This window comes from Metopolophium dirhodum, chromosome 2 (genome assembly GCF_019925205.1).
Source record: "Metopolophium dirhodum isolate CAU chromosome 2, ASM1992520v1, whole genome shotgun sequence".
In the NCBI taxonomy this organism is placed as follows: domain Eukaryota; kingdom Metazoa; phylum Arthropoda; class Insecta; order Hemiptera; family Aphididae; genus Metopolophium; species Metopolophium dirhodum.
Window position 1 is genome coordinate 28,506,835 of NC_083561.1, and position 19,514 is coordinate 28,526,348.

Genomic DNA, 19,514 nt, shown 5'->3' on the forward strand with positions numbered 1-19,514 from the left:
TACCGGCCAAATGTAAACTCCTACACGAATAACATTTTTACTTGTAAATCAAATGTATAGTGTAATCTCGTACATGGAAATTTTTACCTGAAAAAAAAAATAGAATAGGGTAATATCCTACACTCCAACATTTTATTTGAAATTTTGAACACGCAATTTTGGAATTGAAAAACTCAAATAGCTAAAAAAAAAAGGTGGGTAAGTGGATGTCGCTCTGCTGTACAGTATGTTACAAGTGATTCACTGTAATGGATGGTGTTAAATTTTAATTCAACGAGATATAATATCATTGTATAAGAAAAACGATTCTGAGCGAAAACGGTCAGTCAGCCTATGATATTACCAAGTATATTTGATGATATTATTGTGAATAAAGTAATTTATATATAACCTATTTACGTGAAGCCTTGTTTTAAATTTTCAATCCTTAGCTATAAAAGTTGAACATTTTATACATTTTTAACTACAAAATAATTATTTAATTTTAAATTTGATAAATTTTGAACTTTAAATGCTTATAAAAAAAAATTGTGCTCATGTATTTTTAATATTTTTCAACTGCTATTAGAACGATATATCAGGAGCCTTATATTAAATTTTCACGCTTTTTAACCCAACAAATACAATTTTATTGATATTAATAGAAAAAAAAACTAAAAAAATTGAAAACTAACAATGTCCGTAAACAGCTCAAAAAGAGTCAAATTATTTTCAACATTTTATCGTGTATAGAAAATGCTAATATAAACAATCGGTAAAATTTTCAAGTATCTACAGTCATACGTTTTTTAATTACAACAAAATAAGAAAATTGTTACATATGAGAAATCGAGTGAATATCAAATGTTGTAAAAATATGAATTTCAAACGCTCATAAAAATTTAATTTTACTTTCTTGTAGACTTTTTTTTTTTATAAAGGTAAAAAAACTTATGGATAATCTTGTATTACATTTTCAAATCTTAGATTTAAAAAGAAAAATTTTTATGAATTCTCAACTCAAAATAATTTCCTAATTTTCGTAATTTTTCGGTATTTTGTCAAGATTTGAACTTTAAATGCTTATAAATAAAAACTGTGACTAAGGATTTTTAATTTTTTTCATCTGCCTTTGAAACAATAATCTAGGAGCCTTCTATTAAATTTCCAAGCTTTTTTACCCAACCAATAAAGTTTTATTGACATCCATAGAAACAAATCCTAATAAAATTGGAAACTGAAAATGTTCCTAAACAGTTCAAAACAAATCAAAATATTTTTAAAATTTTATCCTGTATAGAAAATGCAAATATAAACAACCAGTGAAAATTTCATGTATATACACGTTTATTTGTTTTAGAGTTCCACCAAAAACCAAAATCGATTTTTTCGAAATCAGATTTTGCGTAAAAATTCCCGTTTTTCCTTAATTTTTCTTTTATTTTTCACGTCGCTTTTGAAAATTAGTTGGAAATTTTGACTTTTGACCCCCTAAAGTACCAACTAGATTCACTTTCCTATCAGAAAAGTTACTGTTGAAGAAAATCCAAGCATTTTTACCGTCCTATAAAAGCTGATGACAGACACAAAAATAAAAAAATAACACACATAATTATAAAATACATTCATCGCTTTGCTCAGAATCTAAAATGATAAGTTGAAAATAATAATATATATTATACATATATATATATTTATAGATAAAATACAAACACTTTGTTTAATGTTTTATTTTAATTTAATTATTGTTTAAGTTTTTATTGATATATGTAGCTGAATTGATTTTTGTATACCTAATATTTATTAATGTATTGCAAGACATATATATTTTATTTTTAATGTCGAAAATACGAAGACATATTTTTTTTACTGATTTCTATTTCAACATAATTTAGATATTTTTACCTATATACATAAATCATTTAGTTTTCATATTTAATAATGTATGGTAATTAATTAATTAAACGATTCAAACTGGAGGAAATTATTGAATTTTATAATTTATATAAGTATGATAGGAGGAAACAACAGCAGTACAAGCGGTATTCGCCTGTCCACGTTTTAAAAATAAATTTGACTTTTTTTTTAAAACTTACCACCTATTATCTATGCCATCGTAGGAGTCTACACTATCTTTTGTTGGAGTTAACACTATGTCTATGTAGAAGATTACCTACGTTTGTAGGAGTTTACTATTCCCCCGTTTACCTACGTGTTGATCGTAAATCGTAATTAATTATTATACACGCAATACATCGGGTCCGCGATACATTATATCACCGCGCACTCGTATGACAAATTATAAATCATATCGTTATAATAATCGTCCGTCTTTTTAGATTTTCGAAATCTCAATATCATAATAGAAAATAGTAACTATCGTAACGAAACCACTCGGCGGACGGCACAGCGGCGTATTTGCACCGCGGCGGCGGCGGACGGCGTTTTCGGCGCGCGTCGTGTAAAAAAAATAAAAATGCCTCAGCCGCGCGCATCTTGCGCAGTGCGTTGCGTGTACAATGGGCGGCGTGTGTTCAACATCCTCAACCGAATATAACATGTGAATACGGTAGTCGACGCCAACTGTCGGGGGCGTAGGACGTGATTTGTTTTCAGCTCGGTTATAATATTATTATTATTCGTCGTCGTCGTCGTTGTCGTTCGGGCCGCACACGCGTTAAAACCACACCGTATTATCATTGTTAGGTGGTCATCGTCCAAGTCAAAACGGTGTTTTCGAAGCGGCCCCGCCGAGAGGAGAGATGCGTTTTTGAGATTTAAAATATAATATAATATACTCCCAGGTACGTTTTGTAATAATATTTTTGTGTCACACGTTTTATCGAATATTCCTATGGTACGATATAATATAGCCGCGGGTAGAAAGAATAACATGTATACCAGAAAACTTATTTTAAGTAGGTGTAGTGGTTTGGTCAGTGCGCGTTTTGATTCGTTTTTCGAATACTATACAATATATTTTTTATTCTCTACACGAGACGCGTCGCGGTCAAACCAACGACTTACGCGATGCATATATATATATATATAGGTATAGTGTAGGTATTATGTATATAAAAGTATTGAGGTGTGTTGTTTTTTTTACACGTGGATTATTAATAGACATCCCTTACCTAATATCTCGCCTATGATATTGTAATATATTATCATTTCGCATGTTCAACGGTCAACGATACTGCAGCAGTAGTAGAGGTGCGTTGTAACGCCGCGGTCGTCTTGAGCCCAGTAATTTATATTACTTTATATAGTATACTACAGACAATATTTATATATTATGTTCGTATACACACGCGCGTCATTGTATTATATTATATACAGTATAGTAGCGTTATCCACACACGGCCGCACCTTTGATCCGTTTGCTGCCTTGCTGGTGTGTGGTAGTCGAGGCCTCCGAACCAAATAATTACAACGCGATTGCGTTGCCAAACTCAATCGTACTATAGAGTGTGTATGTATATACACGTGTGTAATAATAATATGGAGGACTGCGTGCCGACGTTTCCAGAAACGAATTCGATTAGAATCCGTCGACCGGACGATATTTGTTCGACGATTTTTTAATTGCCAGTAATTAAATCAGCGTCCGACCATAATCGCGTGTTACATTTTTTTTATTCATTGGATTAACGAACCGCATCCTGGACACGTTCTGTCCGAAATCCGTGCCGTCCGAGATCTGAGTGTGTGAGTGTAATATTATTATTATCATCATCAAAATCGTCATCGTGCAGCTGCTCTGTACAACAGTAAAACGGCGACTGTACTTAAATAATATATATATATATATGATATTGTAATGGTATTACTGACGGGCACGTTTGGTGACCCAGCCCGCCGCCATGGGGTTTGATTGTCTTTCAATTTAAGTCGTCGTCTGAGAGCAGAGCAGAGCAGACCCCTCGTCTTATTTCGAAACGCGCGATTGACAATATACTCAATATAGCCAACCCGTTTGTATAGTGTGTGTGTGTGTGTGTGTGTGTGTGTGTGTGTGTGTGTGTGCTGCCTGCGATAGTCACCAGATGTGTTGGACGTTGCACATTATATGTTTAACGTGTATAAACTGCAGGCACCTTAGCATACAATAAGATCCTATGACAATATCGTAGTATTATTCCGAACGAGATTATTACGGGGTGATCATGAGATTTATGAGATCGATAACCATAATAATATTATATTATACCATATTTATGTGTAAATTTCTGATTATGACGTTGTGTATTATAGCCGTATAGGTATGTATATATATTATTTATATATATATATTACGTTGTACCTACATAAATATAATATTATACCATGTCAATGTGCTATCGGTTTCAAATATCAAACGAATTTTAAAATTATCTATTATAGACTTTATAAAATAGTCTTAAATTTAGCTTTCGGTGAGATGATTTTTTTATAAGCAAAAATGACTAGGTATACATTTCTCACCGAAAATCAAATATAAAAATGTATTTGCTATCTAAAATAACTCTCATTGTTGATATTTAAATATTTTTCAGTATTAAACAATCGTATCTGTTTATCTCGCTATACCTACCTATCGAATTGTGGGAATTTAATCATTAGGACATTAATTATATACAGATCCTTAAACGTTTTGATGAACAACTTGTTTGTTAATCAGAGTAAATAATATGATAAGTTTAGTGTAATCTTTTGACCTGTATAATATTGATAAAAGTAAAGACCATCCTAACAGGACTGTAACAAAAAATAGGACTAGAATTATTATCCAGTTACAAGCTAATATAATACATAGATTTTACAAGTTTACAACGATGGTTTTATTTTATGGCCAACTTATTCATTTATTTACTTTTGAATTCTTTTAAAACTGTATAAACATAAATTTAAAATATTAATTTGACTGAAATAGAACGTCGTTTATGATCGTATAATAAACTTCTTATTTAGAGAGACTGGGGCTTTATTTTTTCATATAATAAAATTGAATCAACTCACTTGAATAGTTTCACCCACATGGCCATATTATAATATAGTTTTGGTTTGATTTTAAATATTTATTTATTTATTTTTTGAAAAATTATAAAAATATTACAAGTGCCCATTTCTATAATCAGTACATTGTGAGTTTTGAGTGGCTAACTTTAAATTTTAGAGAGCTTAGTCCGTAGGTCCCAAGCCTCCCCCCACCACCAAAAAAATCTATCTCCGCTAATGTTCATAGTATTATCTGTAAATAAACAATATGTAGGTACGATGTGTAGGTACATAATAGAACATAACGTGGCGATTGGAAATCACATAATATGCAATATCTTTTATGTACAATGTACATACATAATCAACAATTAAGTAAATATTGATGTTTGATTTAACATAATCAGAATCATTCATGTTAATTTCTGCAATTTGTTATTTTTGAACAAGATAATAGTATTTGCATTTCTGAAGCAGATTGAAAAAAAAATATTCAAAATATTCAATACGAATTGGAAGCAATATTTAAATATAACGTATGAGAATTAAAATTAAAATATTAGTTGTAGAGTATAACATATTTTATAGCGTTATAATATCGACATTAATCATACCTACCTATATATCATTATATTATATTATAGTCTCATCATTTATTAATCATTTATATTCATTACCCATTGACCATTGCATATTTCCATACATTATAAATTATAAGTATTAACCTTATCTTGGGTATTATACATGGTTAAGATATTTAAAATTTTATTTTTAAATATAGGGAGGTATAATAGTAGTACTTGAGATAATATACTCATGGACAATTGAAAATGTCTATGGGTATATAATATAAATGTCTAATAAAGTCAATAACAATGTTCTAATTATACTGCATCCAAAAAGATATAAGTTTAAATTTAGCACTTACATTTGAAGTACCTACTTAAAAAAACATTTTTTTTTTCAATTCAAAATTAAAATGATTTTTATTGAACACATTTTTTACTGATATATATAGGTACCTACTAGTATTATAATTATGACTATGCTGCCACTAAAGCCATGTGCAATCATTAACAGGTCAATATTATACGTTATTCAAAATACCACTTTCAAACTCGATAAAAAAATATATCAATCATTGGAGATCTAATGATGTTCAATCTAGAACGAATACAATAACAGTTTATGATAAGGTGCACATGTGTTCTATAACATAATCCATTGAGTCTAAATTCCTCAAATTTAAACACATGACCATTAACATTATCCATTAATTTTCTGGCAATGAGAGGTGATGTAAAATATAAACGTACACACAACATTCTAAATATCGTTTTAATCAACGTACCTATATTATGCTATCAACCTATATACTTTTTATTATTATAGTAATATGAATGGGTAGGTACATCAAATGTTAATGATAATTATTATTTTTCAATCTATTCATATTTTATTTAAAAAAACAATATACCCAACATTTTTAATTTTGACCAATAATATTTTCATTTTTAATACCGATTCGTTATTACTATGAAAATTCTAACTAACAACTATATTTAAAGTTTTAAATTTGGCTGATGCTAAAAAATAAAAATTGGTACTGTTTTCGAGTCACAATCATTATAATTCATAGTATTTTTTGGTATAGGTACTTAAACTCAAAATAAATGTTTAAATATTTCTTAAAAACCTGACATAGCCAATTTATAGAGCTACGACTTATATCACCATAACTAAAATCATTAGAAAAAAATCGTTAATTTTGAATTTAAATTTTAAAACACGTAAAATAGAATTGAGACGATTTTCTTGGTATTTTTTAGTTATCATAATATAACGTAATCCCGCAAGGTCATCATAATAAGGTACCACTTGTATTAAATTTCAAGCTTTTTGAATGAAAAATAAAGATTTTATATTAACATAAATCGAAAGAAATTAAATAAAAATTAAAATGCTTATAAATAGTTTAAAAAATCAGAATTTAAAAAAAACTATATTATTTCTAGAAAATGGTAATAATTTAGTTAAAAATTCTAGTCTAATGTTATTTCATTCCGAATCACAAAGCAAACAGTTTTTAGTTAAAAACTCCTTTTTAAAAAGAAGCTTCGTAAATTAAATAGCAATGTTTAAATATAAAACAATTATTCAATACTTAGGTAGGTACCTACCTAGTTATAAGACATAACACGATATCACACGTAAAATATCGATTTCTATCCTCAAACGACTTCTGTTATTTTGTTGTAATTCAAAAAATATTAATCATAGAAACTTGAAATATTTTACTGGTACTTAAGTTATAATTTTCCATACCCAATGAAATTTTTAAAAATATATAGGTATTAGGTATAGTAATTTTAGACATTTATAGACATTTGAATGGTTTTTTTTTTCATATATACTGATTACAAATGTTATACTCAGTAAAAAAAGCTTGAAAATATAATACAAGGTTCCTCGTAAGTTTATTTTATAGGTATAACAACTACTAACTAGTAACCTAAAAATCTTAAAAATACATAATATTATTCACAATTTATTATTTATAATGGTTTCAAGTTCAAATGTTGATGAAATTGGATATTTTAACGAAAAATAACACTTTTAGTTATTAGCTGTAATTATGTTATAATATATACCTACTATATGATATATGTGGTTTTTTTTTCTCAAAAATTCCTTCTAGTGGTTGCTAATAACTAGCAAAATGTGTATTACTATTATAATATTGTAGCCATTAGGTATTAAAAATTTAAATAAACTAATAATAGCAATAAAAATACATATAATTAATTAATATCCTTAAGAATACACCTTCGCATCTATTCGACTGAGTGACTTCCCCGGTTTTCTATTTCGTTTTGAAATCTGTAGAAAACGCCTATAAATAATATATGTTTATATTTTCTATAGTCCCTAATCCAAGTTTGTGGCACCCCAGTTGAATATCTCTGATTTAAACAGACATTTAACTTGAATATTGTTGTCGATTGGTTCAAAAAACAAACGACGAATCGGATATGGATTACGTATTCTGAATTTCTGAACCATGGTTCGTTGTTTTAGAAATTCGGATCATTGTTCACAAGTCACAACAATGTTAGTATATATAACGACAAAATAATATTCCATGCGTCCTTATTACTCCTTACACATAACACTATCGTATACAGTTGATACTAAATCATTTTATACAACGTACGTTGTCATATTCTTTTATTTATTTATTTATTTATTTTTTATATATAGATTTCCAGAGAATTAGTGGTACAATGGACACGGCAATGGGTAAGTAGCGTTGGAGGCGGTTATAATATTATATGTTCAATGATAACTTATACGCTACATATGCACTCGTGTGCATAGTAAACAAGAAGACCACCACACTGTATACATATTATATATACCTATCTATACGCACGCACACAATGCCCATTAAGTCGCCCTTCCTGCATATAAAACATCCCCGTGACTAGAAATACTTAATCGATTATAATATATAATTTTTATTATCATCATTATTATTATTATTATAATATATTTCTAAAACGTTTTCTTTTCAAAACTCACGGTTTAACGGTTGCGTCTTTTTTTTCTTTTTTTTTGAAACAGCGGGGCCGCCGACCATTATATTATATAGTGCGTGCCACCGCACGGAGATCTCGTCATACATATAAGTCCATCCGCCGATGTCCTGCCATCAAGATCGTTTATATACCTGTTGAATATTACCGCGGAATACATTTTTGTACCATAGTTCATTACTGTAAACCGTTATTAAATACTACTTTCTGGTATACTAATATTATATACTTAAGATTTACGCGTTTTCGGCACACATTCCATAGTAGCACACTGATAATATGTAGAGTATAATATAATAACCGTCCCGCTACGACCCTATAATATATTATATATGACCGTATAAATATTGATATATTTACGACGAAACGTCCTATAGTTTTGGCAAACGCGGTCTTAACGGCAAAATATAATACGTTATAAAAGTCACGGTATTTTTTGTGGGCGGCCGGAAAACGAAATTCGCCCAATTTAATCTTCACATCAGACGCGTACGCTCGTCTTGTATAATATGGTTCCATCGAGATCATATAATATTAATCCATCACGATGTGGCGTGCAATAAAACATAATGATTCGCAGGCTCTTATATGTACACGTATATGCCTACATGTATTTACATAATATCGTCGTATTCGAGGGTTCCTATAGTATGGGGTTCCTGTATATACATACCGAACACTATTTATGCATCCGGACACGCGTTTATATAATATGTTATTCTCGCCGTTCGCAGACTATTCGAAAAACGCGTATACCGCTCATGCAGCCATCGTTCGCCAAACGCGGATGGCATTGTGTGTCGCAGTCGGATCATTATTATATTTTCCCGATATTCGTATTTCGCCTCAAAATTCCGTCAAGATGTCTGGCGTACGGGGTCCGGTTTCCTGTCGGCGACGGCGGCGGGCGGCGAGTCAAAAGACGCACGACCGCGTGTTTGTACAATAGGGCCCCTGCTGCAGAAGGTCGGTGTTTTTACGACCCAAACCCAACTGATAGACCGGCGGGGGAATTGGGTGGGGGGAGGGTGGTGGAGGAGTATTGCACACACGATCCGTGCGCCATGTGTAAATCGTTTACGAACAGCGTGCACGCGGACGGTTACCACTAGCTTACCGAAAAGTTATAACCCCAAAGAAATAAGATTCAATCTGGACAACGTCATTATGCTATTGTTTACGGAGAAAAAAATATGTATATATACGTATTACGTAGTACGTAAGATGCCTACTATATTATAATCACACAAAAATACAATATTAGTATTTTAAACATGTACGGGGAAAAAAAAACATTAAAAAAAATAATCCCTAAAATAGGCGTGTAAAAAATAAATAATCAACGAGTATTGTGCATGTAGCGTATATAATAATATATATATAAAGGATAACTATATAATATATACAACTGTTTATCATTGTAGACAACCCCTCTTATTTCGCGTTGAACCAAGGGCTGCGGAGGGTAGTCCCGCTGGTTGATAGGCAGAGGATGGCCAGGAACAAAACAGAGACGGGATCAATGGGCAGGACCAGAAAGACAGATAGGAGCGGTAACAAGTGCCTAACGAGGTCCTTTAGCGCTAACATTGAAGAAGCCAGATTACTGGTGATGGGACAGCCCAGGCCGGCAGACGTAGCACCATCAGTTAAGCACAGGAGACACGCAAGCACCGGTCACAAGGTAAGGTTTTTATTCTTACTAACCGTAAATCAAAGACATATTTAATCATATTATAATACATATTAATTAGAATAATATGCAATATAATATCTATGATAATATGCGTATAAAAATTACAAATGTCATAATCACTTATCAGTCATCATCAATTTAAGTTTTCCAATGCTTTCGACCAAAATAATGGAGCCTTTATAAAAAATAAATAATCATATAGACAACAAATAATTAGTCTACAATAAAAATTGACAAAAAAACTATGCATTTTTGACTGACAGTCATAAGTATTATTATTTATTATCTTTACATAAATCGACGTTATAAGTACGTATAATATTACGATTTGTATGAAGAAATGGTAGGTAGATTTAGTTAGGTAACATTTTACGGGTAAATTAATTAACCATACATTTTAACAATTTTTTTTTTATAATATGTTAATTTTTTACTACTCAAAATGCGATGTGACCCCTTCTTAATTGAAATTTAGTTGATTATGATTTATAAAATATATTTTAAATTTTGTTATTAGCTCCCATCAAACGATAACCGCGTATTATATTAAAACTGAGTTGTGATTAAAATGTTAAATTTTTTTTTATATATATTTTGAACAATATACATTTTAACAGTATAAAATATTGTAATCTTTTCATACACTAATACAGAGAAAGTACACATATAGGTGCTTGTTGTATTTTTATTGTACCAATGTGTGTGTGTTGAATATAGTATTATTTTAGTGGTGTACCGTGTATATACTACCTCTAGTCTCTACTGTAATATAGATACTGTAATTTACTACATCGAACCTTCGAATAAATTTTACTATTATTCCATCAGTCAAATATTACCAACTTGATATGTAGCCTGCAGGAATAACGATAAAATCTATGTATTTTTAAATCGTTAACTATTGTTTTCTAAGTATAATATTTTACCAACCACTCGATGATTGTTCAATCATAAATATTGTTTAATAACTTTAATTCATAATATATAATCATAAATCATCATAATTTATAAAAATAGTATTATAAATTCGTAGGTATATACCACGCGCGTGTATATTTTGAAATACCTGTAAGAAGTAAAGACACTATAAAGGTTCTTGAACAAACGAGTAATCATACAAATAACAGGTTGAGATTTAGACCAATGATACAACACAGTCATTTTAAACATAATTTTACGTCACCGTGTCACAAGTAAGACGATTGTCTTTATACAAATTTAAAACATTGTACTTAGAAAAAATTAAAATTTTGTTTAAAACGTGTAAGGGTAATAATATGTAATATAATTGTACTAAAATGTATAATATATTTTATACTAAATGCTCAAGTATTAAATTGCGACCAACAGATTAACGTGCTAAACTATTGATAAATATATATAAATAGGTAGGTACATTATAATATGCAATGTAGCCACAATAAGGTATTAAGATGGTGATTAACCTACCAATAAATAGTCCAACAAACAAAGAATAATTTGCAAAAAATATATTTCACAACTACAATATATTACTAATAAACATTAGTCAATTGTGAACTAGTCACTGAACTGGTAATTCAATCTGATTCGTGTGTTGTGCCTATCAGCAATTATTTAATATTTAAACTTTATAAAATATCAATTCCAGTTGTTTGACTGTAAATCACGGCTATAGATAGTATCTTTAATGGGTGGTTTGAGTTTGGGCGAATTTTTAAAAAATGCAATGTATTTGGGCACTTTAGCATAATGCGTTTGGGTGAGTGATTTTAAAACATTGTAATGTGTTTAGGCGATCTTTTTTAATATCCTGGGATTCTGTATTTTATCAATCCATTTTCTCTCTCATTTTGAGACCTGAGTTGTTCATGAATTCCATGGGTATGATTAAAAGTGGATTGTTTTTTTTTGTGTGCGAATTGAAATTATTGAAAATCAAGTTAAAATATTATTAAAATTAAAATAATATGTAAGTTAAATAATATAACATATAAGTGTGTGTAATTCAAAATTGAAATTATGTGCCATATTTAGATTGATATAAAATTCCCAATAGATTTTATAATAAATTATTTTTATCTTAATCTTTACAAACTTACAATTTTATATTTTATATTGTATCATTTCGCTCAAACACATTACTTTTATTTTGTGGGTAAAAAGGTAATTCGCCCAAACGCATGACACCCATCTTTAATTACTATCTTTAATCGTGCTGTAAATCTATAACAGCATAATTTATAAAAAAAAAGATAAGATTTTAATCACCTACGATGATAGATATATACCTATTTGTTTGGAAAGTCATAAAAGTCCGACAAATAATTTTTCGTACACATCTCAACAACTGTATAAACACAAACTATATAATCCAAAAATAACACAATACTACACACAATGGGGTCACATTTTTTTTTTTTAAACTGATCCCTCATGTTTTCTTATCTTAAACAAAAAAAATTCTTGGTAAATGGAAACGTCTTTGGCAAAGGGTTTTATCCTTATCATTAATAGTTCAAACCATAGACATATAGACATATAATATATTATGTTATATTATATTATATGTCTATGGTCCAAACGGTCGGGTAGACGGATTATTTGGCACTTGTCTATGTGTTTCATGGCTAAGGTTAAGATAAAAAAAATTGACACAAAAAAAACTGCATACTGTATACACTTTTAAACAATGGATAATGTTATAGCAATATTTAAGTTCAATCTCTGCACAATTTATTTACCGGAATTTCATTATACTTTTCATAATATACTATGTACATTTATGATAGGATTTCAAAAGTCATACTTACTATTATATAAAGGGAAGTTCATGCAGCAGTTTCATTTTGGTAGGTATTAATTAAGCCATTCAGATTTTATACAGATATAGTCACTGTTACACTTTTAAGTGATCTTTAATATCATCAATCCATAAAAGTAGCGATGTACCTAATTTTTAATGTGTATAGAAGAGATCAATTTCATAATATGAATTATGATTTATCATATTTATTTTTAAAATATCAACTTGACACACAAAATAGTAATATATAATCGTCCATAATGTTAACCATTACCTTCCTTATTATACATTATAATGTGTTTATACACATATGATAGCTTAAATAATTGATCCATATGGCTATATGATTTTAAATGAGGTACCTAATAATATAACATCGATGTACTAAATTATAGTAATAATCGCTGCAGTATAATATTATTATAATGTTCGATACTCGCTGCTGCAGATAATTATTTTTATTACGGTCGTATATCGAATGCAGTGACCCCCGCATTATCACAAATCGTAATATATGCAGCAGCCGATGTAACGCGTTTAATTAAATAATAATTGTTACCAAAAATTGACGGACGTTTAATTATTGTTCCTATACACAACAATTTATCATACGCAGGATTCGCTACAACACGATTTAGTTCACTGCGACCTGCAGCCCGACGGTGACGTTTTCTTCAGCAGCAGCGGTGACGTGCGGTACAGCAACCTGAAAGCTACGGTCCGAGGGGGCCGAAGACATTCGATAAGCTCGTTCGGAAATTATTCCAGCAGACGTCCGCTGAGCGACTGCATGGCGAAATCTCCCCGAGCTGCTGGTGACTTCAGAGGTAATTCATTATTTCAGTACCTATAATCCATACCACATGTATACATAATACGTTTGTGCTTTTTATATTTAGTTTCGTGCCAAAAATCATATCCCTCAGCTAATTGTCGCGCGACATCCTTATATTATTATTACGATGAATCGTTTTTTTTTTATGTCGCGTTTGAGTAAAATTTTTCTACATATTTACATTCATCTCCGACTTAACAATGCAAAACAATATCCGGCATATGACCCCCTCCAAAAACCAAAAATTAAAAGAATGCCGCCAAATTTAAAAGTGCGTACTCTGTGGGACATCCTGTATATAGTAATAAATATTAATAATAATTGATTTTATTGGAATATTGGACTGTGGGAAATTAATACGACCAAGTACTATATTGATAAAATTGTAGACGCATTGTTTTTAAAACTATTATATACTGCAGCGTATAATGGTTGAGAAATTATATAGCAATGATAATTATTAATCAAGTGGAATTATTATGAAATTGCGAATTCCTGATATATAAATAATGTGCAATTAGATCGGTTTATTTTTCTATTGGTACAGTTATAATTTATATTTGATCTTGACGGACGTTCTTATTTACCATGCTGATATTCAATATTTATGCGTAAATAATAATACAGCTACGGCATTTTAAATTAATGTAGGTATTATCTTATAAATGATTTAACATAAAATCATATTTATTAAAATATTAAATAACAAGAGTGTCGCTGTTTGAAAGTTGATTTTTCTCGTCAGTTTGTATTCATTAATTGTTAGTAAAGTAATAATTAATAAAATAAAATGTAGAATAATATTATGTGTATTCAGCGGGTAACCCTGAGAGAACGGTTGTTAACATAAGGTATACGCTCTAAATTTATTAATAAATTAGTACAAGATTATAAATATTCAAATCGTACAAAGGCGTAGTCGAATAATAATTATTGAACAAAACTCAACAATTGCTTAAATACATAAAAATGAAATTATAATGCATTATTTTAAATTGCATTTCAATGTAATATAATACAGATTTCATGCGGTAATTTATATTTTTTACTACGCTTTAAAACATTAAAATTGTATAAAGTACAATATCACAAAAAAACGAGGTCAAGCTAAATGAGTATAGCAAACGTGGATTACAGAATTTTATTTTTAGAGTAAAAGTTTACAAGTTCATATACGCTTGCATTGTTATGCTTTCTTGTGAATTTTCTCTAAATACATTTTATATTATAATAATATTTCATCTTATCGTTTTATTAAATTGATGTTTAATTTTAAATAAATCGTGTTTGAACCATAGCATGTATAATGTATAAACACGCAGTTTTAATTCTTAAGCACATAATAGAAAATGTTGTTGCGCATGAATAAATATAAAATACAATTTGATTAGCAATATGTATTTATAGTAACTGTAACAAATTTAAAACGAAAAATGTCAATTAGGCACTACATTATACAATAATAGAACCTAAAAACTAAAATATTAAAAATATGATTTTTCAACCCTTTCACAAAACTATTGTTAATTTAATAATCATAGGTATGACAAAATAAACTTTTCGTGTTTAAAAATAATCCTTTAACTATATTGTCTTATATTTTTTTTTACAATATAAGTTAATATAATACCTATTCAAAATGTCAACTACAGTAATATATTATAACATAACTTCAAGCTGATTGATATAATATATATTATAATATAGTATGTATAAACCATAAGTTAACCGTTGCATTGAGCACGACTGCTATAAACAACACGACGTGTTGGGAAAGCTTTGAAGTTTTTCTCGGAGTTATTTTTTTGAAACTGATATTATATTTCAATTTCTTTATTCGTTTATGTTTTATTGTTTGTACATAATATATTATTATAGTATTTATATCGGGGAAACTTTCGTAACGTCTTGGAGTGCAGTTCCTGTATACAAACAATTCCATAAAAAAATAAATCTTCTGTTGGCTAAACAAAACAGCCATCTACGGGTCTGAGCATGCGTGCGAGAGGAGGGTGACTGTTGACTGTTGAGTAGGGAAGTGTTGCTTAAAATAGTTTCAGTCCGCCACTGTTGTAGCACGTGTTTCCGTGGTTGTACACTATATTATGAGGATGTTTATTTCCGTACCTGCAGATGGAACTAAAATGTTTGCTAAACGATTGTATAAATAACGAGAAAAAAGGGTTGACGATGTATGCAATTGTATAGTTTATGTGTACTGCAGTGTACCGTATATATATTATTTCGAGCGACGATTAATTTTTTTATTACACACCGTTTCCTTTTGGTACGCAACACATACTACACACATGTGCATATCATGGATCTCCGGACTACGGCTGGCGTCTAGCGCATTTTAGTTTTTTCTTGACGGCACGGCGTTTGCATCTACAATCCAAAGTACAACAGCAAGGCAATAACTAATAAATAATAATGTAATAAATTATTTTATTTTTTAATACCATTAACAGTCATCATCAATCATCGCGTTTGATTCGTCGTTTATAAAGTACATACAAGGTGATTCACCAGGTGTGCTCATCGGTCATCATATAGGCATCGTGCAAGGGGATTGTATCCTGTATTTAAAATCCTTTAATATGTTTTTATTCAATTTCTAATTTTTGGAATATTTAAATAAACCTATAATAAATCGATATATTATAGTTTTCAAATCATCATGTCCGTAAACAGCTCAAAAAGAGTCATATTATTTTATCGTGTATAGAAAATACTAATACAAACATTCAGTGAAATTTTCAAGTATCTACAGTCATACGTTTTTTAATTACAACAAAATAAGAAAATCGTTACGTGAGATATCGAGTGAATATCAAATGTTGTAAAAACATGAATTTCAAACGCTCATAAAAATTTAATTTTACTTTCTTGTAGACAGTTTTTTTTTTTGATAAAGGTAGACAAACTTATGGATAATCTTGTATTACATTTTGAAATCTTAGATTTAAAAAGAAAAATTTTTATGAATTCTCAACTCAAAATAATTTCCTAATTTTCGTAATTTTTCGGTATTTTGTCAAGATTTGAACTTTAAATGCTTATAAATAAAAACTGTGACTAAGGATTTTTAATTTTTTTCATCTGCCTTTGAAACAATAATCTAGGAGCCTTCTATTAAATTTTCAAGCTTTTTTACCCAACAGATAAAATTGTATTGATATTTATAGAAAAAAAAACTAAAAAAAATGTAAACTGAAAATGTTCGTAAACAGCTCAAAATAAGTCAAAATATTTCGAAAATTTTATGGTGTATAGAAAATGCTAATATAGACGTTCAGTCAAAATTGCATGTACCTACGGTCATTTGTTTTAGAGTTACACCAAAAACCAAAATCGATTTTCTCTAAAACAGATTTTGCTTAAAAATGTCCGTTTTTCCCTAATTTTTCTTTTGTTTTTCACGCCGATTTTGAAATTACTGGGAAATGTTTACTTTTGACCCTCCCAGAATACCAACTAGATTCACTTTCCTATCAGAAAAGTTACTGTTGAAGAAAATCCAAGCATTTTTACTGTCCTAAAAGATGATGACAGACACAAAAATAAAAAAAAAATAAAAAACACACATCATTTTAAAACCAATACATTAATCGTTTCGCTCAGAATCTTAAATAGTATTTAAAAATTGTTGAATTTAAATTTTTTGAGATGTTAAAATCAAAAAATCAAAAATGTGGGAAAGTCGATTTCAAGCCAACTTGACGATAAATTCAAATCTGTTTTTAGAATTCTTATCACTTTATTAGATCAATTGGTATATTTGGCAAAAATCACATCTAAAATACTATGTCACGCGTGTGTTAGACAAAAACAAAAAATCTCGGTATCGAATCCCCCTAACATACGATCATAAAAATCAGTACTATTATTTTAATTTTATATAATCGTAATTTATTTTATTATCGTATTTTATTTATAATCGTAATTAATTTTTTTACATTTTTTTCATCACAGTTACTTTTCTTACAATATCATAAATTTGAATTCTTTATTAGGTGGCTAAGGTAATAATGGTAAATTGGTTCAAACCTATGGTTTAAATTTCAAGTTTATACCACTACAAAAAGAGCACCAAAAACATTGCACTTAATTCATTACATATTTTTTTTAACCCACATACATAGGTACCTAAGACATATTATAATGTCAACAATCGAATACCATTTACTAATTTACCGATTCAACTACTAAGTTGTATACTAAGTGTATCAAAAGGTAGTTATAAGAAAAAATTATTTAGCTCTTGTAAATTAAACCTATGCCAATTATTTCAATTAAAAGTATATTAATGCATATTTTACTAATCTTTAGAGGACCATAGTTAATAAACTAGCGAACCAAAATTGATGATTTGACTATCAACATTTTTAGAAAAAAAAGCGTTACTAGAACTCATTAAAAAATATAGTGGTTACCATTTGAAAAATAAAGTTGATTTTGCTATTGGTACACCTTAACCTGCGTGTTTAAAAATTTTGAAATTGTTATAAGATACACCCTGTATAATAAAACTACGATAAAAATTCCTAATTACAGTTTGTATTAATAACTTAACAAGTTGATTCAAACAATTTGACATATTATCAAATAATAAATTGTTTGATGAACGTGGATATCACCAGTTTATGGTCTTTGGCTATTATATTCTCATGAGTCACTACAAAATATATTAAATTTAAATATCACATAATAATATAATAATAATAGATACTATAAATATTTACATTTATGCTACTCATCAAAACTCAGTATTAAATTATTTCCAGTCTTGTTAAACATTCGAATACATGTATTCAAATACTTTTTTTTTGAATTCGAAAAGTAGTTCATATTTATGACAAAACAAATTTTTCTATTGAAAACCGGGCACATTATAAGCTATAACTTACAAACAAGTTATTTTAGTAGTTTTTGTCATTGAATGAAATATAATTTCCAACCATTATAAAAAACAGACAATTATTAGCTGGAAAAAAATTTATTTTAATAGTATTCAAATACTTTTCAAGTATTTAAATATGTATTCAGAATACTTTTTTTTAAATGTATTTAATTACGTATTTGGATTACTATAATACTCATTTATTCAAATACGTATTCCGAATACAAAATAAAATAGTATTCTTTACAAGACTGAATTTATTTCAGACCAAAAATAACATTTTAATACGAAATGCCATTATAGACGGTTTAAAGTAAAAATAAAATATTTTGTTCACATTAGGCAGAAATTCAGATTTTTAAAGTTAAAATATAAATAAAAAATCATACTATACCATACATATTATATATAGTTATTTATTTTACTTGGACCACCAAATGTTGTTTTTCTGATGTTAAACATTTAAACACAAATCAATAATCAGTGTTCACACACCCATATAAATTAATTTATAATTTAAATAAGCTCCAGTAATAATGTCCGAATTTTTAATCTTTATGTTTACAAGATTATATAAATTTAATTAAATAAAAATCCATTATAATGACCTAATGTATAATACTAATACACATTTGTATAGCCCAGATTTTGAACTTGTTTGATAAATGATTAGATTTTAATAGGTGTATATTAAAACAACAAAATTATTATGATACTGCGTGTAGTTATTAATTATTTAAAGA

General features: G+C 28.9%; 1 protein-coding gene across 2 annotated transcripts in view; it reads left to right on the forward strand.

The window, feature by feature from the left end:
• Positions 1–2,507: 2,507 nt before the first annotated feature.
• Positions 2,508–19,514, forward strand: part of LOC132939100 (phosphoinositide 3-kinase adapter protein 1) — a 33,580-nt gene continuing 16,573 nt past the window's right edge. Inside the window, exons 1-4 of one of the 2 annotated variants that reach the window (XM_061006118.1) lie at positions 2,508–2,783; positions 8,218–8,256; positions 9,977–10,236; positions 13,650–13,860. In XM_061006118.1, the coding sequence (XP_060862101.1) occupies positions 8,241–8,256; positions 9,977–10,236; positions 13,650–13,860 (487 nt within the window). In that variant the 5' untranslated portion in view covers positions 2,508–2,783; positions 8,218–8,240. The remainder of the gene's footprint in view (positions 2,784–8,217; positions 8,257–9,976; positions 10,237–13,649; positions 13,861–19,514) is intronic. The other variant, XM_061006119.1, reaches the window with a different exon arrangement.